The sequence below is a fragment of the Mauremys mutica genome, chromosome 7 (genome assembly GCF_020497125.1).
Source record: "Mauremys mutica isolate MM-2020 ecotype Southern chromosome 7, ASM2049712v1, whole genome shotgun sequence".
NCBI lineage: Eukaryota > Metazoa > Chordata > Testudines > Geoemydidae > Mauremys > Mauremys mutica.
Genome location: NC_059078.1, coordinates 17,368,216 through 17,392,793, shown reverse-complemented (window position 1 = coordinate 17,392,793; position 24,578 = coordinate 17,368,216). Strand labels below are relative to the sequence as shown.

At 42.1% G+C, this 24,578-nt stretch overlaps 1 protein-coding gene across 4 annotated transcripts; it reads left to right on the top strand.

Moving 5' to 3' along the window:
- The first annotated feature begins 1,712 nt into the window (after positions 1–1,712).
- Positions 1,713–23,259, top strand: LOC123373754 (protein SSUH2 homolog). 4 transcript variants are annotated; one of them, XM_045022867.1, is made up of 13 exons: positions 1,940–1,965; positions 5,836–5,894; positions 8,535–8,639; positions 8,998–9,079; positions 10,127–10,256; positions 11,559–11,619; positions 13,716–13,840; positions 15,104–15,166; positions 18,086–18,171; positions 19,231–19,323; positions 20,731–20,836; positions 21,633–21,740; positions 22,808–23,259. In XM_045022867.1, exons 1-13 carry the CDS (start codon positions 1,943–1,945, stop codon positions 22,946–22,948), a joined length of 1,182 nt encoding a protein of 393 aa, XP_044878802.1. In that variant the 5' UTR covers positions 1,940–1,942; the 3' UTR covers positions 22,949–23,259. The 4 variants fall into 4 exon arrangements, with proteins under 4 accessions (XP_044878804.1, XP_044878802.1, XP_044878803.1 ...); XM_045022869.1 differs by lacking the exon at positions 5,836–5,894 and having other exon boundaries at positions 1,713–1,965; XM_045022868.1 differs by lacking the exons at positions 1,940–1,965; positions 5,836–5,894 and adding an exon at positions 6,636–6,707.
- Positions 23,260–24,578: the final 1,319 nt, after the last annotated feature.

Sequence of the window (24,578 nt, the reverse complement as noted above, 5' to 3'; positions counted from 1 at the left end):
CTTGTGTACCAGTTATAGTGAGAGAAGAATCAAGCCTAAGAGACTTATCCTGGAATTTGCCTGTATCAATGAGATCAGAATCTGGGACTCAATCTTGAAATCTTCCATCAGGTGGTGTATGCAATACGCTGCTTACTAGTCTGAACTGTTATGCTGAAAGTGTTAATAAAATGCATGTAATGACTCAAAATATATGTGTGACCCAAGGATGCCAACTGGCAGATGGCTTAGGGGTACGTATGGGTACAGGGATAGAGAAAGATAAAGTCCCTGCTGAAAGCCTGTGTCACACTGGGCCTCATAGTTATTATGAAATGTACGTATGGAAAACGTGAGGAGTTATGTGTATATGCTGAAAATTATGTTCTCTAGGCCTTGAGGTTAAAGGCAGGTCACACAAAGTTAGCATGTCATGCAACAAACTTCTCCAGACAAAGTGGGAGGTGGACCACTGTGAATCTCACAATAAAAGTCTATTAGCAAGGGAGACAAATGCTAATGAAGAGCTTGTGGACGCTTCAGAAGGAGATGAACAGGAAGAGGTAAACAACAGAGGGAGGCTGGAATCCTATTTTCAGATGAACATCAAAGGTCTGGCCTGGTCTACATAGGTAAGATGAACCCCCAGGAATCATCCAGTCTGTGAGGACAAGCTGCCAGGGGGCTTGATTTTATGAAAGCAGGATCTCAGCCAACCTGGCTGAAAATACTGGGAAAAAGGACTTTTTAAGCTATCTTGTATGAGACAGGGAAATATCTTCTGCAGTGTAGTTGTATCTGTGTCGATTCCAGGATATTACAGAGGCAAGGTGGGTGAGTTAATATCTTTTATTGGACCAACTTCTGTTGGTGAGAGAGACAAGCATGTTTGGTGATTTAAGTTTAGGCTCTAGAAAGTGTATTTTGATTTTGTTTGATATGTAACCATTTGTTTCCAATATTCTTTCTTCCTATTATTGGAATCTCTGTCCTTTGATAATAAGCTTTATTCTTGTTTTCACTATATCCATATCTGTGTGGTGCGTGTTATGCAGAGTGGTGATCCCAAGCTGACTCTTCCAAGCTGTGGGAGCAGCGCATCACAGAGTTCCGTGAACGTTCAGTGGAACAGGGACAGGGCACTGCAAAGGGACGCTTGGAGGACTCGGGTTAGAGAGTCCCTATCACTAACCTGTACAGAGAGAGCAAGGTCTGCAGAGGCCTGGCAGGTGGCGCTTGTGTTGTCAGAGGTTAAGGGCAGGTAATAGCGAGGTGCCTTGCAACCTAGGATACCCCAGGGAAGTGTCACGAGAAGTATGCAATATGAAACACTTCATATGTAGAAGGACTGGCCCCAGGGACACCCCACTGTAACAGCATCCAGATGGTCGTTAAGGGATGTGGATTAAGCCTTTTCGTGTGGATGGGGTTTGCAGAGAAGCCGTCCCCACATAAATCCGTAGAGGTTCTTTTCTGTTGCAGAGCAGCTGCGCTAAAGCAGGGTTAATGTCCAGACCCTCCAATAGAGCCCATTCAGACCAGAGCTAGGAGTTTCCAAGGTAACAAATTCAGGGGCCCAGATAGGAAAAAGGAAGAGCGGGCTTGTCTGGACTACAGTTTTAGAAATACATGTTTTTATTCTAGTCTAGACAAGCCCAGTGGGCTGAAGCAGTCAGTGACCAAGAGAGCTAGGCCCTTATCCTGCCCTGTTGAAGTCAGTGGGAATCTTTACATGGGCACAGGATCAAGCCCTTAGAGAGCAACTTTTTAACTAGCTGGTTCTTGCTGATTAAAACTAGGGGGATGGCATGTTGAAACCCTACAGGAATTTGTGTGATCCCGTACTTGCAGATTTAGTACAGACACTGCAACTTCCTCCAACTGTGAGGCCTTTTGGGAGCTAACCAACAGCACAGGAAGTGTCATTTCTTGAGCAAACAGCAGTCAGTGTCTTTCGACAACAATGGAGCAAGAGCTGCAGATCGGGTGAGCTTAAGAAATAAGAATGTATTTTTGTGAAGGAGAGGTACAAACATTCTGCTATGTTGGAAAAATCATGGAATCGTACAGTCGCTGCATGCAATTTTAATACAGTAATGCAGAGAGGGAGGCTGCTGATTAAGAGAGCTATGAAACTCTTTTGATTTTTAATCCAAATAAAAGTAAAACTTTGGGGAGAATTTGTAGAAATGTCTCAGTTGGTTTTTAAATGTTAACAGAAATGTTTATAAAATGAAACAGTTTCCTTTCAGTTTATGCTGTTGCTAAGTCAAAGGGAGTTTCTCATCCAACTCTGGAAAGTTCTAGTGAATGCGAGTTAGGATTCTCAGTGTTGCTTTTTTTATGTTGTGTAAAGATGTCTTCATCCCATGATATGTATATGAGTCAGTTACAGTTTGTTTCCATCAAAAACTCCTAGTTTTTGCTGCTCAGGATAAATAAAATCCTTCCCGAGTGAGGCATGATGGACACTTTCCCAAGACATGGGGAAAAACAGCATATTCAATGAAGGTGAATGGCCATATTTTCAGATGTGGTTGCCGTCGATAAATCTTTAAAATCCCACATTTTATTGTTGTGGCAATATACCCTGGTTTGAAAATGTAGTCCTATATGAAACACACCAAAACAATGAAATTCGCAGTTGAGGATTGCAGTACAGTTACACACCTAAAAACTGCATGTAACAATGCTATTACCATGTTTAGAGTATTTATTATAGAACAACACAGTATTTTTCCTTCAAAAGGATGCTTAAGCATGATGTGAAGACTCTCAATTATTTTTGCAACTTGGAACTGGACAATGTGGTACATTTTAACCCTTCTTAAAGTAGGGCTATCCTTGTTCCCCTTCCATCTGTTGAACAGTGCTGTGTTTGGGATGTTAACTTAAATGTGCAACTTCCATTACTAATAATAACAGGAGGCATACATTTATCCTTTGAAGCACAATGGGCCAGATCCTCACTTGATACAAATAAGTATCTCCATTGAAACCTATGCTAATTTACACCAGTTGCTAATCTGGGCAAACATTGCAAGTGTTTCCCTTGACAATGATGTACGTTGTGGGGGAGTCTGTTTTCAGAACAGCTTAAATGGTCTCTCTTAGCTCTCTTCCAGCTAACTAGAATAAGGTTTCAGTTAACTTCTTTTCCCCCTTATTTTAAGCTCCGCACCCCTCTGTATTACATGCTTCTGCCTGGGATGTGACGAGAGGCTATTTTTGCAATGTTTCTAGTCCAGCTGGGAGCAGGAAGTACCAGAAATGCTAGGAAAATTCCTGCACAGCATTTTCAGAGATTCAGATAAACATTCTAAGATTCACACATCATTCATTTATAACAACACACGGTTATCTCTAACTCCGTTGACTTCTGGGCAGTGACTCAGAGATCACACGGGTGTAAAGGAGATAAAAATTTGGCCTGCCAGGACTGTTAGTCATAGCAATGGTATTACCTTTACTGCCCATTTTGGAATCTTCCCCCTTTTATTTTTAACCTTATTTGGATTTCCTTTTTAGAATCTGACATCTGGCATGATTCTAAACAGGTACCAAGAGCAAATTATCCAATGTCTATAAAAGACCTCAGACATGTTCACTGGTTTGACCTTTTTCAAATCAGTACTTTTTTATGCTATTTATGTTATTTCCTTGGGTGTTCTTGTTGAGGTTTTTATGGAGATTGTTAGAGAAATGCTTAAGAAATAAAGAAGAATTATCAAGGGTAAGGTACTTATGACAACATTATAGACTTTGGTTTACAAAGTCTCTGTAAGTTCTGCTTCAAGCATCTGGCAAAGTTACTTTAAAATTTACAACACAGATTCAGCTATATGTTTAATACATCATATTATACCTACACTGTTAAATACAAACAATAAAGGGAAAATCTTAGGTTTCTACACCCTTGGAATCAAGATTTAAAAATATCCACTCATCAGTGGCAGAGTGGTCTAGAAAAGGAAGAAAGGGGCACTATGCATTAAAACAAGACGTCTAAACAGCTTAGTGTATTGTACAGGTTGCTTTAGTGTACCCTGCCCTTCTCTATATATTGTGCCTTTTGAACTGTAGCTCAATATAGTTTGAAGATTTTTGGCTGAAGTAGAGCCAAACCAAAACTTTGGATATGAAACACTTAAACACTGGGAAATTCATGATCCACCTCCGGACATTATGCCTCTGCCACATTTGTAGTTCTTTCAAAAAGTTCCAGCCTGATGACACTAAAGTCATTTATTTATCTTTTGACCAGTTACAGTTTGATCACTGGCACTGCAAACATCCACACTGTGCCCCTAAGGCCCGGCCTGGAGAGACCGCCTCTAGATGTATGAGAGTTGTTCATTCTTCATTGTCACTCAGTCCTTGCCTTCTCTGCTAGGCACACTGATTGTGATGCTTTATTTATATGATGTAGGCACCTGACCTCTTGGATCTGAACCGAGATACCAAAATAATCTTTACCAACTACAGATCTTCAACAGTCAACTGATGTCTGTCACTTGTGGCCTAGACTGCATTTGAATTACTAGTGAAAGGCCCCATATATCACTCAAAACCACCTTTGCTATCCAGATCCCCATCGCTCATTTTTCATCCATCAAATGCTATGAGTTTGTTCTGATGTGGCCTTCACATATGACACTCCTATCCCTCAGTCTCTGTTTTAGAAAACTTCCCCAATAAAACTGTGCAAAGCAGAGGCTTAAAATAGTTGCTCGCAGCCGCTATAAAATGATTCAGCCCAGGTAAGAACCAGGACACCAACTAAAATATCAGAGAGAAGTATTTTAATTTAGAAAGCATATTCGCAGCTCACATAGACCTGCACAACTGCCAGCAAAGCATACAGGAGTGCTGGGGTTTAAGGCCCACAAATAGGCTGGAAATCTCTCTCTTTGTATCCGGACAAAGCAGAACAATTATACAGGGGATAAAAAGCAGGTTAAAGACCTGCTCAGGTGACCACCTGCTTGACGATTGGGTTTTTAATTCACACTAGGCTAGACCTTTGGCCACAGTACAGTCTCTGTACCACTTTGCCAAGGCAAGGAGACCGTAAAACTGCTTTATCAGGCAACTGGTGATTACCCTGGAATGGGGGAATCTGTGGCTTGTGCGGTTGGTGGATAGCCAGTTCTGTGCCATTCTATCCCATTGCCCCACAGCTTTGGGGGCATGCCAGGAACAGGAGAGGCCTCAGTTGGAGAGTGCTGTTCCATCCATCCACTCATTGTACAGGGTATTGTGCAACCAGTTAAGTTAGTATGGGAAATCCAGTGATTAAGGGCTTGAAAACAGAACTGGCTTCCAATGAATGATTAATGACAGTTTTGTAGTGAGATTGCTAGCAGGAGGGAAAAAAAATCAATATTATGCAAGCACTTGCTATGGTAATCACAGTTAAGAAACATTTTAAGGAGGTGAAGCTGGCTTTTGTTTACTTTTTTATTAAGTAAAAACCCAACTCGGTTTCCATGAGCATTCCAGCCAACCACTAATCTAATTCCTGGAGGTATTTGCAAAAGGAGTGCAAACACATTCATATTGGTTTAAAAATGCGATGGACTATTCACAGGGCTTTTTTTTTTTGCCACATTCTCACAACTCAAAGTAACACACCCAACAAGCACAGCACAGTACAGGCAATAGCAGGATGAGTTTCTCCTAAATTGCGCTGACAATGTGTCTCAACCTTCGTCCTGGTGGGGCTGCCTCCAGGGGCGAGCGGGTAATAAATACCACTAATTCTACGTCATAATGAATCATGACCTTGCTGTGCATCCACTTCTCCTAGCAGAGGGTTTGTTTCATTATATTCTTTGTTTGCGTTCTTCCAAACAGAAATGAAAGCCGTCTGAATTATGGAAGTGAATGTCTCCTTTCTCCCTCTGTTGCACAAGGTATGGGCAATGGTATTTGTAAATTAGCAGCTGTTTACCTGAGATTAGATCTAAACTACTGAGCAGGCTGTTTTCAAGCAAGATTGGCCAGGAGCTAAACAACCCACAATCCTTAGTTTTGTTTGTTGTCCTGTCTAAAAAATGAGGAAAACAAAAGAAAAGACCATTGTCCCACCTTGTTGACTTCAATAAGAACAACACTGGGCTTCAAAAAACGTATGCAATAATGGTAACAATTAAAATAGACCAGGTTTTGATTTTGTATGTGTGTTTTTGGAAGTATTCCTAATGACATCATGCTGGTATGTCAGAAAAGAATAACCCAAGCACAGAACAGTTCATAGTACATGAAGATACTAATATGTTGCAAATACTTAGGGTCTCCCCTGAATGATAAATGTTGTGTACCTGAAGGAAGGTTTGAGGCTGTCTTCTGAGAGACACATAAAGCACATCACGGTCAGTGCTTTTCCTTTGCAGTCAGGCATGCTGATCATCACGATTGCAGCTCACATTGTGAAATTCCACATGGTTATGCTTGTTCCCCTCTAAAAAGTCCCCTGTCCTTTACCATGCCTGAGCTGCACTTTCAAAGAAGGTGGAGTCACATTCAAATATTTACCCATTCTTTGACGACGTGAAAATACGTTTTACAACAGCAACAACAGATCCAGTTATACTAACAACAACAGACCTAGGTATATTATCTAGCACGGTCGACTTGACTCATTTGGAGTCAGAATAGGTTAGGAGTCTTCACCGTACAGCAGAGGATGCAAGATAGAGACCACTGTCACATCTGCAGCACACCAGGTAAGTGAGACAAGCGAAAATTCATGCATTCCAGTCTCTTATTTTAGTTACTTATTCTGGGCCAAGAATTACACACTGCACAACTCCACTGACGTCAGGACGTTTTCATGGGGCTGTAACCAGTGCAAACAGGGCCCTTAGTTAACTTAAAGTTTGTGAGTAAATTTAATGCTTCTGAAAGTGAGTGACTAATAGCGCCAGACGGAGGCAGGCACGTTACAAGGCAGATGCTGTGGAACTTTCACACAGCTCTGCCAGTGCACCTATGTCCGTAGCTTGCGGCATTCCTACTAGTTCAGTCCTGAAGCTATCTTGAGCAGAGGCTGTTAAACTGTGCTAAATGGTGTGGTGATTTTGCGATGATCTTACACTAATGTGGATGTGGGCAGGTAAATAGAATTCTGTCCATTTTACAGATGAGGAGACTGAGGCATGGAGGAGTTAAGGGGTTTTCCCAAGGGCACATGGAAAACAAACCTGTTGCAAAGAATAAAATCTGGATGTTCACAGTCATGTTCCTTAAAGACAAAATGGCCTTTCCTTCCCCAGCATTGTGGCTAACCATATAGCATAAAGCTGACCAATAGTAAAGGGTAACAAAACCAATAATATGCCAGGCATGTGTTGCAGATACTGTACAGACTGTATAAATATATAGCACACTGCCTGCATATTTATGAGAACAATATTGCCACATTTCTGACCTGCAGTAACCCGAAAGGTCCCATTAGAGAAGGAAGAGTCCTGTGGCATTCTGTGTTGCTCATTGCCACACCTTCCTGAACTCGAAGAACAAACTTGACGTCTGCTTCTTGTACTCAGAAACATGGCAGAGATGTTTCTGAGACAAATTAACAGTGATTGTTTTTTATTCTCTTTGGACTTTGCTCTCTCAGTCAATTTACTCTGAATACAGTGAGCAGGTTTGTTTGCTACTGAAATAGGTTAGTTTAGCAATTGACTTTGTAAACTCTCTGGGTTGTTAAGCACTTTTGGCTGGGCAGATCTGCCAGAGTGGATTCCTATGAAAGATTTTTGCCTTCCTCCCTTGCTACTAGAGAGCTAGATTAGATAGATAGACAGCTCCAGTGCTGCCTTTTGCCTCATTTTGCTTGATCCCATTCACTGCTTTGAGATTCCCACCCACACATTCTTACCTGTGGCCACCATCTAACACTTCATAGACTGACTAGAAGGGAATGCTTGAATAATATGTTTTTATATGGTCCAGAAAGGGGACATCTTGTAATTCAAAGATCAATCCTGTTATTTTTGCAATATGGCTGACCTCCATTAACCTAAAAGTCAGAAATTTTGAGACTGCCTCTTAACCCGCATCTTCTGCATCATCACAATACCACGGCCATCTACTTCTGTGGCATTTCTTAGGCAGTTCACATGGGTATCCCAGTCCATGGGATCTATGGTTAATGCACCCTAGAAGGACTGGTCAAGCCAAACATTCAATTCTGGAATGGTAACTAATTCAGATACGGACTAATCATTTTGCAGAAACACATGGTTCTTGGTGACCTACAAGTACCATAGAGATAGGACAAACTGATTGGGAACTTGCAGTATACTGACCTGCAAACATCACACCATTGTTGTGAAGACATCACTTCCAATCCAGCACATTTCTTCGAACCTTCTGCTGAAGGTTTCCCATCATTACTTCAAACGGGTATTAATGACTTCATATGTTCTCTCCTCTTGATGTTTTTATTGTATTGTTAATGGCTGTTTCCTTGCAAAGCACTATCAGTCTCCTGTATGTACTTTTAGATCCCTACCAGAATTCACTTCTTTTAAACTCATGTGTTGCAGATGCCCCTGCTTCCTATTCTTTGCCCCATGACCAACCCTCTGCGCCCCCCTTGGAGCTAATGGACAGGGCGACTGAAGATGAAGGGGAAGATTCAGGAGACTACGGTTGGTACAATCTCCCACAGTACATGAGGGTTGTTTGTCATGGGCAATGTCTGTCACTTTTAAATAACCACCTATTGCAGACAGTGTTAAAGTAATCAAGGAACAGGTCTTTATTGTGCTAGCCTTGAAGAGATACACAATAAAAAGACAGCCAAAAATCTAGATTATGATACAATACTACAGGTAAATGAGACTAATAAAAGACACAGGAAGATGAGGTATCAGTAAAGCCAGCAAGTTATATTATAAGATGCAGAGTTCTGAACTCATCATCTGCATCTTTCCAAACTAGCAGAAAATTGAACTGTGCCAATGCAAGTTACTAAATGTAACTTTTCTTGCTGTTATTTCACTGTAGGAAACAAAGGTTTACCTCCCCCAGCTGATCAGCTGCCCGAAGGAGAGCACAGTGATTCCATTCCACCTCAGACAGAGTGGAGGTAAGATGCCTTTTAGGTGCTGTTTCCAGTGTGGGAGCGCAAACCCTTTTTGAACTCACATTTACATTATTGTCTGTGGAACATGGTGGAATCACAGTGTAACAATTCATTTCCATGTTTTCTTGATGTATTTACCTAGATAAGTTAATGCTGGATACTATCTATCATATTGCTTGGATGCTGATTGCTGTTATCTGAGTTTGGACCTGATTCGAATCCCACTGAAGTCAATGGGAGCTTAGCCCATTAAGTCCCTTTGACTAGCAGCTAATAGAATTGTCCTTTGCCTGTCTTCCTACAGCCTTGTGCTCACTGCTTTAAAACAGCAGCTTTATGAAGAGAAACATCTTCTAAAACAGAACAATGCATTTTCACTTTACCCTGGAAAAGAAAACAGAACATAAGAACGGCCATACTGGGTCAGACCAAAAGTCCATCTAGCCCAGAGAAAGAGCATAGAGAAGAGAGGTGACACTGAACCAGAATCCTGAGTCCAAATCTTACATTAGAGTAACAGCTTGAACTGATCTCTACGCTCTGTTGAATTCAAACACTGATTCTGAACATCTGGGAATTTGGCTCTGAGTCTGATCAGATCTGAATCTTTTTATGGCCCCAATGTTCAGGAGTTTTTGGATTCAGGGATTTGATCTGGACCTTTCCTGACCGTTATTTGCCATCAGAAACGTCAGCCTACCGTCAAATTAGTCCAGACTTTACAAACAACTGTAATCTAGGGTGAGGGCCATGATTTTCATAAGTAACTTGTGAGTTAGAGCACCCCAAATTTTGGGGGCTCAACAAGATATTTTAAAGCAACTTGATTTTTCAGAGGGGCTCAGCACCCTCAGAAATCAGACCTTTTTCAAATGTGTCTTTAGCAAGGCACCTAAACATGAAGCATGCTATATTGCTAGCCACTTAAGAAAATGGTAGCTGATGGTTTTACATTTTTTCCTCACTGTATAAAGAAGTTTCTTCCTCAATCTCAGGAAGTGAAGTGGATTGTCCAGTTTTTACCAAAACATTTTTTCTTTCCTTTTCCAGCATTCTAGCTATTTCTGATCATGTAGCCAGAGAAGCCTTAGTACAGTACATAGCCAATAAGTGCTGCTATCGGATTGCCCCTGCAAAACGTATGGTGGTCCAGAACCTGACTCCGCTCAACACTTTCAGAGTAAGTACATATAGTATTGAAAACAGCTGACCAAATTTAGCATTGCATGGCAGGCTTAGTTGATAGGCTTATTCCTATACCAACTGCAACGATCTACAGTTTCAGGGAATGTCTACGCTACCCGCTGGATCGATGGGCAGTGATTGATCCAACGGGGATCGATTTATCACGTCTAGTCTAGATGCGATAAATCGATCCCCAAGCACTCTCCCGTCGACTCCAGTACTCGAGCCGCAAGAGGCGCAGGCGGAGTCGACGGGGGAGCGGCAGAAGTCGACTCACTGCGGTGAAGACACCACGGTAAATTGATCTAAGTAGGTTGACTTCAGCTATATTATTCACATAGCTGAAGTTGTGTAACTTAGATCGATTCCCCCCCCCACCATTTTAGACAAGGGCTCGGACACAGGAAAGTGGGCAAGATATTTGCAACGAAATCTAAAACCTCAAAAAATCAGCATTTGTCATGTTACCAATTTGAAAGTGCTCCCATTTCATAACCCCCCCTCCAGACACACACACACACACACACACACACACACACACACACACACACACACACACACACACACACACACACACACACACACACACACACACATTGGCCATTTTCAGCTAAGATAGGCCAGTTACATTTTTCTTTGCTCCAAAATGTGGTGTTTTCTCTGGTTATATTAGGGAGACTCTGTGTGTGTCTGATTATACTAGAGAGACTCTGTGTGTGTGTGTGTGTGTGTGTGTGTGTGTCTAAAGTACATCCCAGAGAAGAGAATTTTTCCTTAAATGTAAAATTGGTCTGAAAAGTTCTTGATCTCATAGATTCTTCACTGTGGACTGGAAGACATGACTGGACTGGAAGAGATCAGTATTGTGGTTAGGCAGCAGCAAAGAAAACAAATACTGAAGTGACTTATGCTAGTGCAGTGACCCCAGTGTGCGTCTTCACCAAGTTTCACCAATGACTTTTAGCACAGATTGCTCCCACCCAGCTTCATGCTAGCATGTCTCTGTGATATCAAGACTGCTTATGCCTCAGCCAGACACAGCATTCTCCAGGCTATTACTCCACAGTGCGATCATTTATTAATTTAACTATTTTATTGCTCTGTCTAGCTCTTGCTTTTGAAATCAGAACAGCTCTGATTACCCAAACGCAGGAACCAATTCTGCTCTCCTTGAAGTCAATAGAGGTTGTATCATTGTTTTTAAAGGGAGCAGGATTAAGCCCAGAATTGCTTCACCTCCTAGCAGAGAATAAGAAGCAGTTTTACATTAAAGTTGACTTTTGTTTGGTCTTATCAGTATCGTCTGCAAACCTTCACTGAAACCAGAGAAACATTCCCGATCAGCGAGCCTTATAATGGTAAGCAAATCAGCGCTCTTACTTAGCAGAGAGTGAACACTGTAGAATGTACTGTGGCAGGGAATGACTATCTCAGTAGACTTATGGATTTAACGAGTGACCACATGCTCCTTAACTGCACACAGACTAGCAGAATCATAAGGGGCAATATTTTTAAAAATGGCTACCAATTCTGAATGCCTCAATTTTGGAATCCAACTTGAGGTCTCCTAGGGCCTGATTTCAGAGGCATGGAGAACCGGATTGATAACTAAGCCTTTCACCCGTTTAGGTGGTAAGTTTAAATCCAGCCCAAATTGGTGGAGACCAAAAGGTTTAAAAATTATAATTTATTTTTCTTTGCCTGTCACCTTTTGTGACATTTGTTTTCTCTTTGGCTTTTGGATAGTGAAACTGCTTAGACTAGTGCTCCTGTAGTAACTCAGTAATGATATGTTTGGCATCCCATTCCGGCATTTTAGTCCAGTCCCCACCTCCATCCGGTTCTCCCTAAATGAAAAACCATTGGAAGATATTTCTGTTTATGTAGTGTTTTGGGGAGAGAGATGCGAAGAGGTAGATGATGGGGGAAGGAAGATCAGATAAACGTACCCGGTGAAGGGTAGGAAGAGAGGAAAGGGAAAGTACTGAGAGGAGAAAGAGGGAGAAGAAGTGGGGAAGAAAGGGAGGTAGGAGAAGACAAGGGTGGAAGAAGAGAGATGGAGGAGAGCGGAAGGTGAAGGGGGAGGAAAAAGTGAGGCAAATTGGAAGTGGAAGGTGAATGTTATCATGGGGGCCAGCTAAGTGAAAGCTAACTTCCTGCCAGTCCATTGTATGTGCCCACTAATATTTTTCATCCTTCTAAGCTGGTTTGCTCTGGGCCTGATCCAAAGCGCAGAAAATGAATGGGAGTATTTACATTGAGTATTTACATTCACTGGGCTGTGGATCAGGCCCCAGGGTTATTCACACAAGCTAAATTTAAGCTGGGGCAATAGATTCATTTAGAACCTTTCCCACCATGTACTGTAATTGTCTTTTATAATAACAATAAAAAAAAAAGTCCAGTTCAGGAAACAGCATGTTCCTTTGCTTCAATTTCCACTGACAGATGCAGGTTTGTTAACATACCAGAAGTTGCTCACTGGAGTCATAGTTCCTGATATACAATTAACTTTCACACTAGCTCAAGCACAGTGAGGCCGGTTTACTTTGACCTCAGAGTAAAATGGATTGTAACATCTTCCTGCCTTCAGAGAGAAAAGGAGGAGGGGGGAGGGGGGAAGATTGTCTAGAGACTGGGGTATGGGCGTACAAAGGGAAAGAGAAGAGAATTGAATACATTGAGGTTATACAACCTCATATGGTTACAAATATAAGCTTTCTTGGGGACATTTTCTCATCTAATTAAAACTGATTGGCCTCTGTAAAGGGTTGGCTTGGGAGGGGTAAGTCCAAGGAGCTTTCCTCCATCCCCCTGCGAAAGGGCAAGCGACAATTGTAGGAAAATGATTCCAAATGGGATGAAGCCAGGCACCGCTCCAGCGTTAGAGAACAAGCTACTGGAGGAGAAGGGAAGAGGTGGCAACATGTTTAAAGAGGGCACAGCTTCCGTGTTCCTTCTGAGCACTGGAGACCTCACGGAGGGTTTATATCTCCTAAGGCGCAACTCCTCCTGTGGTTCCCTCTGGGGTGCAGTGACTCTGGTGTGTTTTGGAATTGAATGTAACACAGATTAGCAGAGACCTAAAGTCCTTCCCAGCTGATGGATTCAGTAGTCTTTCTTGAATGAGTAGGTGGGTCTCCGCCCAGTAAACAGAGGCTGGCATCAGAGGAACCATGACACCAGTCAGTACTAATTGGCACCTCTCACCCCTAGGAAGGTGGGGCTATAATGGATAAGATCTGAACTGCCACTGTCTAAATTATATTTGTTTTGTGGATAAGCAGCTTCCCTCAGTTTCCTCCACTGCCATCAACCTGGCACCTTCCACTAGCACTGAAACGCACGGGTGAAAGGAGGTGCCTGGTGATTTTTTTGTCCATTCCATGCTAACCTCCTATCCTTCCTAATGCACCACTGTCTTTTCTGACTGATCTTTAGTCCTTTGCTCTAGGTGGATTTGTGGACTCTTCTGATGTTGCGCCAGCACCTGCCCCGTGGGCAATAGTAGTGGATGCACCTCCTCTGTTTACGGACTGTGAAATGCACATTCCAGTGCCGCACACATATTCAGTACAGGTAAACTCCCCACAAACATTCCGACTTCTAAAGGATCATTCATTGGGTGACAGGAGTGCCCCATTTGAAATCAGGTCCCTATTGTGCTAAGCGACTGTCCTGTCCCCAAAGAGCTGACAATCTAACTAGACAAGACGGACAAAAGGTGGGAGAAGGAAAATATTATTATCCCATTGTACAGAGGGGCAACCAAGGCACAAAAAGCAGTTAAGCAATTTGCCTAAGATCCCACAGGAAGTCTGTGTCAGAGCCAGGACTGAGCCCAGGTTTTTTAAGTCCCACTTCAGTGCCTTAGTACCTACACTAATAGAAAATATTTCTAATCCTAAATCCAGCAGCATGTAACTCAAAGTCTGATCTTCTTCAAGAGCTTGATCCTACTCTCATTGAAATCAATGGCAAAACTCCCATTGGCTTCAGTGGAGCGGGATCCTGGTCCCAAGACATCATGTTATCCTAAATGCAGAAGGCTTGATTACACATTGATTTTAAAATCACTGTGCGATCATACTTCAGTTTTATATTTGTGGTTAAATATCTAGCACATATACCTATTTTTACTAATTGCAATGGCTCTTCTGGGGTATAATTATATTTATTGCTTCTTCCCCTCCTGATTTAGGATAAGAAAAGATAACTCAGGTTTCTGGCAGGTAGCATTGTTTTTGTTGCTTTAAATAATGAGATAAAGGATTAGCCCTTGTTTTTGGCAAGGAGTTGATTTTACTGCTCCAGATAGTCTGAAGTGTGCATTTCAAGTGGGCAGGCTGCCATGAAAAAGGATTTGTATCCACCCAACAAAACAAAGCAAGACTATTTTTGGAGTAAAACAAACGAAACCAGACAGAAAAGCCAACCCAACTGGTTTTGTGTAAGAACTCAGTAACCTAGGTAAGAAAATATATATCCTGCTTCCTGATGTTTCCACTAGGAGGGGGACAGAAGATCTTTGAGCATGTATTTCAATGTAGGGTTGACAGTCTTTTTATACTTTCTGCTCCCCCCCGTGATATGATCATTTAATTTCTCAGTGGAAACCCTGTCTGCACTAGTAATTTTAGGTTTCTTTGCCAATGGGTTTCAAGCAAGGCTCCCCTGACCTACAGGTGTAATAGAGAGAGAGGATGAGGTTTAGGTGAGAATGGTGACTCCTTGGGGTTAAAAGTAATTGCCCATGGGCTCTAATGCCAGCAGCCCCAAGCTGCTGTATTTCTCTTTCAACCCACAGATCTGTTACTTGTACCTTTTTTGCTTTGCTTTCAGGATTGTCCTAATTGCCAAGGACATGGTAAGAATCAGTGCCACTTGTGTAGTGGATCTGGAAAGGTATGTTATAATGCAACTATGGCAAGTTCTCTTTCACGTGTCACCATTTCCTAGCAGTACAATTTTACAGGGAAGGAAGAAAACACTTAAATTTCTCTTCAAAAATACTTGGAAGAGTATATAAAAACCACTTGGCCCAAACTTTTCTCTTTCTGAGCTCTTGACAAGCAAATTACAAGTCATCTGAGAACAATAGTCACTAGTAGGAACTGGTCCCACCTATGTGTCTGTTGGACATTCAATTCACATTCTTTCTTCCAAATAGATGGAACAGATAAAGTTAGGTCTTTAATAAATACTGAGGGAACATATGTCTTCAGCTTTCAAAAACGGGGCAGCTGTTCCCAGTCTTTGACAAATCTCTCAAAGAGAAATGACAAAGTCAGGAAGGAGATGTAAATGGTTGTGTGACAGCTAAAGAATGGAAGGTTATGGGCCTGATCCAAAGATCATTGATGTCACTGGGAATCTTTCTATCAGTGGGAGTTGACCGTGACCCATTGTTATTTGAGAAAAACTTGATCCCAATTTATATTGACAAATGAGTCTGACCTCTCTTTGAATCTAGGGCTTTCCCTTAATAAAGAAGTGATTTAATCTAACCTGTTTTAAGTGAACAGTGAAGGGAATGACAGAAATTGGGAGGCTTAACAGAAATGGCATCCTAATCAAGTTGGAGCAGATTTGTACCCAGAATATTTGGGAAGGTTTCAGGACAGAAGGTTAACTGCTAAGAGTGGCTTCTTATACTAGTTTCACTGTGTTTTGTCTGCCCAGATATAATGAAAGGCAGAAAGAGAAATGCAGATATCACAGTTGATGAATGACTAGAGTAGAGAATAAGATGACATTAGAAGGCGCCCTTATGTCTGTACACTACTATGATAGAATCATAGAATCACAGAAGATTAGGGTTGGAAGAGACCTCAGGAGGTCATCTAGTCCAACCCCCTGCTCAAAACAGGACCAACCCCCAACTAAATCATCCCAGCCAGGGCTTTGTCAAGCCGGGCCTTAAAAACCTCTAAGGAAGCAGATTCTACCACCTCCCTAGGCAACCCATTCCAGTGCTTCACCACCCTCCTGGTGAAATAGATTTTCCTAATATACAACCTAGATCTCCCCCAGTGCAACTTGAGACCATTGCTCCTTGTTCTGTCATCTGTCACCACTGAGAACAGCCTAGTTCCATTCTCTTTGGAACCCCCCTTCAGGTAGTTGAAGGCTGCTATCAAATCCCCCCCTCACTCTTCAGCCGAACCTGTGGATGTGGCAGGTAAACAAACTGGCCCGGCCCGCCAGGGGCTTTCCCTAAACAAGCGGCATCCCAGGTTTGGGAAATACTGGTCTAGATCACTCTGGACTCTATCTCTACTCTCCAAAGTATCTACCTCTCCCCGCAGCTTAGTGTCATCTGTGAACTTGCTGAGGATGCAATCTATCCCATCATCCAGATCACTAATGATGCTGAGATATTGGTAGCAATTAAAGAGATCCTCAACTGAGGTGCTTCCTTTGTAAATATCATCTCAGTACTTAACCAACCACAAAAAGAAGGGCTGCCCATCTGTAGCCACTATAGATGTCAATATTAATTGTTTAGCACAAGTCCCCTGAAAAGTTTTCCCAGGCTCTCCTATACAAATTTAGGATGAGAAATTGGTAAAAAAAATTGAATAGAACTTCCGTTCTGTGGTATATAGCTGTCACAGCAGTTGTTGGCAGGGAATTACCCTTCTCCAATAGCTAAACCATTGTCACTGTCAGAGACATGCGGGGTTTTTATCGGAGGAGCTAGTTGGATGACTCAGAGAACAGGTAATAGGATGCTGAGCTTTTCATCAGTTTGTTCTGGCTCAGTTCATTAGTAATCAGAATTCATTGTGATACGATGGCTGTTCACATCTGATTTAGCAGCAACTCTCATCCCATCTGGCAGTTTCATCAAAGAGGTTAAAGGACTGCTTAAGAATGGTGACTCCATAACTGCTCACTCTCATAGGTCAGTCAATGTGAGTAATATGGCAGTGCTTCTATGCATGCAGTATCTGTAGACAAAGGACTTGAATCTCCAGAGGATGCAAATTATAGGAGAAAAACAGGTCCTGCAGGTGGTAAAGGCTACTTTTATGAGTATCAGCCCTTTTATGAGTCTAGATAACTGCAAGAGTACTAAAAAACCCAAAAAACGAGGCGTTCTTGTGGCACCTTAGAGACTAACAAACCTTTATGGTTAACAAGGATGGAAGAATAGGTATTGCTGGAATCTCTTGCCTTTAATTTGTAGTCCTAATTCTGGAATCTGCAGGTGCTACTCAATCATGTTCAGGTAAGCACTGCAAAATTTGAAACTGGACAGACTCTACTGCCATCTTCAGACACAGAAAACGTGTTATGAAAAGTTTCTTGCTAATATATCAGCTTGTACAGACTATAGAATGGATACAAGGATGTGCCTACCTCATTTTAACAGTAATATTAATGGAGTGATGTCACTTACATAAGCAGCAGCATTAAGTTGTCTGCAATTAAATACTCTGCTGGATATGGAATCCTTACTGGAATACTCTGCATTAGGGGATAAATTCATCCCTGTATAGAAATCCAGCATGAGGCCTATGCATTACTTTCATTCCATTTAAACCTTCAAAACTAGGATTTGGTGGGACTAGAATAGTGCACAGATCTTGTGTGGGTTCTTTGCACAGGGATGAATTTCATCATAGGTGCCCTTGCCGCATGGTGCATGGGATGAAATAGATCCACTTAGGTTACCCCGTTCTGAGCTCCAGGTACTTGTATTGTTGAGAATGTACTTTTGTTGTTGAGAATGTGGACCTGACAAAATGAAAAGTCAGAAGATCAAATTCTTGTCAGAGAAAAAATCTTTTTCTTTTCTTTTCACCTTTTTAAATGTAGAGAAGATGTACAGCTTGTAATGGGACTGGCTGGCAAGACTCATCCAATCAGAGTTGTTTATTTTGCTCAGGTTCAGGAAAGAGATGGTAAGAAAATGCTAAAATACCAGCTGCAATTTGTATTTCTTTCACAGCTTTCGTTGACCAGATAGCTCTTTATTAGGATATCATTTCCTTCACGCTCTTTGAAAATGGGGATAGGTGAAATGGAGCCAGCTGAATAAGAACTTAACCAAACTACAGATCCAATTCAATGCTCACTAGAGTCAATGGGAATCTTTCCATTTATAATAACAAACATTTGCACCTTGCATTCAAAGCTTGCAAAGCAATTTGCAAACATTCACTAAGCCTCCTGTAAAGTGCGGTAGGTGTTATTAATCCCATTTTATGCTGGAGAGACTAAGACACAGAGAGGCAGTGGGCCTTGTCCTTCACTACTTTGCATCATTTAAACTAGTGGGAAATGAATACAAAGTGGGTGTAAAATGGTATTCTGTACCCGCTTTCTGCAGGTTGTTATTCATTTATTATATCATTTTAGCACACAAGGGACCCAATCGAGATCTGGAGACCCATTGTGCCTCACTCACACTGTAGTAACACATAGTAAGAGAAGATCCCTGGGCTGAAAACCTTACAATTTAAAAAGTCAAGTCAGATGACTGTTTTTCCCACTCCTTGGTGTCACATTAGAATACACACATGCAAACTGGTGATGTCCGATTAATGAACCCATTGAAATCAGACAGCCCACTGAACCGATCCACTTTTCTGGATGAAAATGAGGCTAGGTCTACACAGGGGCGGGGAGGGGAAGGGTGTCGACCTAAGAAACGCAACTTCAGAGCTGAAGCTGGCGTATCTTCTGCCGATTTACCTGGCCATGAGGACAGCGGCGAGTCAACTGCTGCTGCTCCCCCGTCGACTCTGCTTCCGCCTCTTGCCACGGTGGAGTTCCGGAGTCGACGGCAGAGTGATCAGGGATCGTTTTTATCGCATCTACACTAGACATGATTAAATCAGTCCCCGATAGATCGATCACTACCCGCCAATCCAGCGGGTAGTGTAGACGTACCCTGAGAGTGCTATAAAGGAGGCTTGTATGTGTAAAGCGAGTGCATAAATGTTGTATTTCTTCCATAGTTGCTCAGACTGTCATGGTGGCGGTTGGCAGAAATGCATCCGTTGCTCTGGAAAAGGCCTCTTGTTATATCATTCTGAACTTACAATCACTTGGTAAGTTGAAATCAAATGAACACAGGGGTTTGTTAGACAGGAGGGTATATACAGTTGTTGGCCATTCTCAAGCATGCTGATGTTACTGAGACAGATCATCAACTGGTGTAAATGAGGGTAGATCAGCTGAGGTCATTCCTGTGAAATGCTGGGCCAGGGTTAGGAGTACTGACTTCAATGGAACCAGGCTGATTTACACCTGCCAGTTATATGGCCCAACATTTTAAAATATATGGCTCAACCATGAGATCAGTGCTCCTGGTGATAGTCACGTCATTTAACAGAAGTGTTAACAAAATCCTTAGAAACTGATATTTTACCTGTAGATCTGAAAGAAAGAGTGGCATTGAACTCCAGCTTTCACCTCTAGGAAGTATAATTTTGTAAGTTTCAGAAGTCACTTGATCGTCTAATTTTAGTTAAGCAGTATGAGAAATGACATTATCACAGTCCATGCTGAATGCATCTGGCACACAAATATTCAGAGACCTGGAGTGTTCAACTAGATTGCTAGAACTTTTGGATCAAATAGAAAACTAAGGTCTCGATCATTAGTGCCTATTAAAACTCTCTCGGTGTGGTTAGCCAGAGCTCCTTAGCTCAATGCCCAGACAGAATTCTGAGTAAACTACATTTCACCTCACTAACATTTTCTTGTAGTGGACCTGATTCTTGTTTACGCTATGATCCCTTTACCTTGCTCTAGCAAGATGAAGGGGCCTTAAAGTGAGTGTACATGTAATGTACACACACTTGCCACTGCCCCTAAGGTGTAAAGGAACTTTAGTGTAAATGAGAGTCAGACCCATCATCTTCCCTTTAAATTCTGATCTGTTTAATGTTGCTGTGCCTTGCTTGAAGGGTGCCTCTCATACCCCACCAGTGGTTGAATTCCAGTCATGGAAGAAACCATCTCTGTATATCTTAGGCCAAATGGAAGCCCTCATTGCTTGGAGTTTGCACAATGGCGCACATTAATCAATGCAAAGGCAGAATTAAGGTAGACCTGGGACTGGTTGTGGCCCTGGGAATCTCTTCTCACATAGTTTATTCAGGCCAAGGAAAGCAGTAACCTGCAGGGGGTGGTAGGATCTGAGACATATGAGCTAAAACATGTGAGGCACATAACCAAAGCCCAGCCCAGAATGTCCTCTAGCTACAAAGGCTTGAACTTGACAGATTTTGTGGGAGATAAGAGCAGGTCACAAAAGTTACCCCTGATGGTTCCCCTCCCAGCTGTGGCTTTTCCGCCATAATCCTGTGTGCTTCCCAAGGCATGATTTTGTCCCAGGGCTTGTAAAACATGTTGAACACTATGGGGTTTTGTTGTATACAGCTAATCATAGCAATCCTAACTTTTAAGGAAGAGAAATAGAAACCAACATGCTCCCCCCATTTTCCCAACAGGAAGAACAGCGTGGCTGAATATGTTGTTGACAAGAATTTTGGGTTTCCTATTTATCACCTGCAGGAAGTCACTGGGAAGGAAATATTTAGCGATGAAAATCAAGTGGTAAATAATGACGCTATTGTGTTAAAATTCTTGTATCTCAAATCCACTGAAACTGCAGAGCACGCTGCCATGTTTATGAACTAGCTCTCTAAGTACCAAGTAATTTTAAAGGGACAAAGAAGTAAAATTAATAGCCATACATTTTATGATAAATGTATCATTTCTATAGGAGGGTTTCACTGCATGTAGTAAAAAAATGTGACGGCAATTTTCCAATGACAGAACAACACAGTAGCAGCCATTGCTATAGCATCATGTTACAACACGGGCATCATGCTACAGTCCAGTTAAACACTGGTGATAGCTATCAATACTTGTGGATGAGCAATAAGAGAGACAGGCCTGAACCAGAACCCTGGATCTGAACTACTAGGAATTTAGGGAAAGTTTGCATCCATAAAGGGACGTTACATCTCGGGCCCATTTTTTGTCACAGCACAAGACAGGGAAAGGAGTTCTCCAGAGTGGTTATTGTGCCATCTGAGAATCTCACTATCCTGTGCTGATTTAGCCAGCTGTAGGTCTGCTTTTTGCCAGGGATGTGAGGTGCTGCGGGATAGTCCAGGATCTATATTTAAAATTAGATTAAAACTGATTTATCCCTTGAAGCACTGACATTTTGCCAGCTGCCAGTCAAACTGATGCTTAGGAGGGCATCGGCACTGTACATGCAGTCTGTACAATGGGATAAAATTAAAACATACCCAAGGGACTACAGTTCTTTACTAATTATCTTTAACTGCATTTTGGAGGGTGTATAAATATGCCCTTCATAACTCTGTCTTTATTTTCACAGGTGTATCCTATAGTGAATTTCCCTGAGCCAGCCATTGATAGGGGTTCAGAATCATGCATTGCACAACACCAAATGCAGTTTGCCTCCAATAGTCGTATATTGAGACAGGTAAGTAAGATGCACCAAACAGATGGGAGCTCATTGCCCCAATAAATGGGAGGCAACTGGGGGAAAATATTATCCTTCTACTGCTAATCTCCAGAATATGTAATTTACAGTTATAAACTGGTAAAACAACACAGCAAAATCACACAAGGTCAGCCAGTCAGTTCCCTTTACTCAAGGAGAACTGTGCACTGTAATCTCAGAAAACAAAAAACACTCCAAAAACATCAACATGCAAAATATTCTCCCGGTTCGAGGACTCTTAACTTAAATCTACAGCCCCACATTCAGAGACCAACCTTCAGCCAGCCAAGCTTTCCCTTCCTGTTCCTGGAGCTGTTTTACTGCACCTCCCTGCAGCACCTATGCGAACGCAAGTTGCTACTAATATACCATCTGCCCGGGAGGTTGCATCTTGTCACGTGTTTACCAGATCTCTGTTGCATGATTCTGATCTGCCTTTCACTGGGAGTAAATCTATCAAAATCGAATGAAGATCCATCATGTAAAATCAATGTAAACGATGTAGTCAGTCCCCAAGATTTTTTTTTTTAATAAAAGGAGAGTCAGATGGGAGACAGTAAGTTCAAAGAAGCTTGTTTTACAGCAACTTGGGGATGGAATAATTTAAGTGGTATAAACCTGTACAATGAAATCCACTACTTCTAAATATCCTGGTGTGCAAGAAAGGTGTGAATATGTTGCGGTCAAAGGATACTTGGGAAAGGAACTGAAACCATTCCAAGAATTCACCATCACCATAGGAATTCTGAGAGGAGTGAAACACTAGGCACAGATAGACTACACCAGTGTTTCTCAACCACTGATCCTTGGACCAGCGCTGGTTCCTGAGATCTTCTGTGAGCTTTGAATCAGGCTCCTTAAACCAAATAAGAGCCCGGTTGTGATCCACTTGCTCATGCTGAGTAGCATTTTACCCGGGAAGTGAAAGGGGCTATTTGTGAGTAAGGTGCACCTCAACATAAGCCAGGGCAGCAGGATCTGACTCCTAAACTCTGCCCTTAGGATTATTATCAGATACAATCATATATTTCCTTTGTCTATTCCAGAAACAAACCATTGAGCTGATTCCACTCACCAAGGTGGAGTATGAATGGAGAGGAAAAGTCTATTCCTTCTGTGTCTTTGGAAATGAGAATAAAGTGTATACAGAGGACTACCCAGCAAAGTGCTGCTGTTCAGTCATGTGATTCACAGATAGGTCAGAAGTTCTGCTAAGAAACACACCATCGGGCAGCACAGCACAGCGCAGCTGGAATTATTTATTCTCTTTAATAAACTGAGCAACTCCTTCCTTTCCAACTTTCACTGGACAGCAGATCTAAAGATCTTCACTCCCAGCATTATCACAGAGGGTGATGGGTGTCTCTTTATCAGTGCAGTAATGATTTATGTGGGTCATACTGTGCTTAAATTAACCAGCAGAACACCTCTCTCGTGCACCCCTCGCCATTCGCTCTTTGTTTATGGAGTCGAATAAATTGTGATAATGAAAACTAAACATTGCGAGCATATTATATGACAGATTTGAATTCCAAGCTTTTGGTTTTGTTCTCCATAGCTTTGCATTGAGATATTTAGCTTGCTAACTGTATTCTTTAAATTCCTATGTGTGAAATGCATATTCTAAATGATGGAAATGTAAGCAGCTTCAGGTAGCTCTCTTACAGAGTTTGAAATGAAGGACTGTGATCTGTCATTTTGCAAATACACTAGTACTCTGCAATAGCTCTCAGGGTCAGGAGCAACAGATGTGTGTTCCTTATCCATTGATAAGGACCTTCACAAGAAAGTGGGGGAAGAGATTGGTTCAGAGAGGGATAGGTAGTGATGTTAGCAAAAGTCCATGTGTAACGTACACAAGGGGAATGTGGGTCTTTGTCTCCCTCATTGTGACTGAGCCACACAACAGCCACGAGTCTGCTTTGAACTGCTGGAGCTACTTCTCTAGCTCAACTGATAGCATCTCATGTTTTCAGCTCTGCAGGACTTGGGCTCAAACCACACTGTCAGCACAAGCAGGGTCAATTACAGAAAGATCTCAGGAGGCTCCTCACTAGGGTGGTCTGTTTAAAAAATTAGGATTTAGGACAGACCCTTACACTGGGAGACCCAGAAGGGTTCTGTTGGCCGTCTATTTAAAGTGGGAGCTGCTCGCAGCAGGGAACATGAACTCCTCTGTGTCTTGTCTGTCGTGTGCCTGATGCTGTCCAGTTAATAAAATAAACACTGGAGCTGAGCTTTCTGAGGATGATGAACCTCCCCCCACCCCGCCCGGGCTGTTCTAAATGAGTGGTGGAATAGCAACACTCTCTTCAAGCACTTCACAGACTGATTATAATCAGACCTTTCTCCCTCGCCTTCATATTCTATATTAGATGTTACCTCCAAGCAGCCAATGAGGCTGCTGGCTACCTCCTGCTGAGGTGCAAATCATATAGTTATTGTTGTCATTGCCTGCATTGTTGTCATTGGCCAAGGCGTACAGCAAGAGTAACTCCATTCCCTTGAGTGACAGCACTTTTTGGTAAGTGACATCAGGCCCTAGAGCAGCACAACAAGTGATTTGTCTTTGAAACCAACTCATGTGTGTAGTTAAACGTCATCCTTTTCAGACCCAAGATCTTTGTCGGGGTAGACAGAGAAAGGGGGCGGGGAGTAGGAAAAGTAAATGCCAACACTAAAGGCCACCAGATTAGTAACTACGATAGCACTCCAAAGCCATTGTAGTCTGTGTTGTTGTGTAACTGGGTACAGTTACTAGCGCAAGCTAACTGACACAAACAATTATAATGTGCAGTGTTGTTGTAGTTGTGTTGA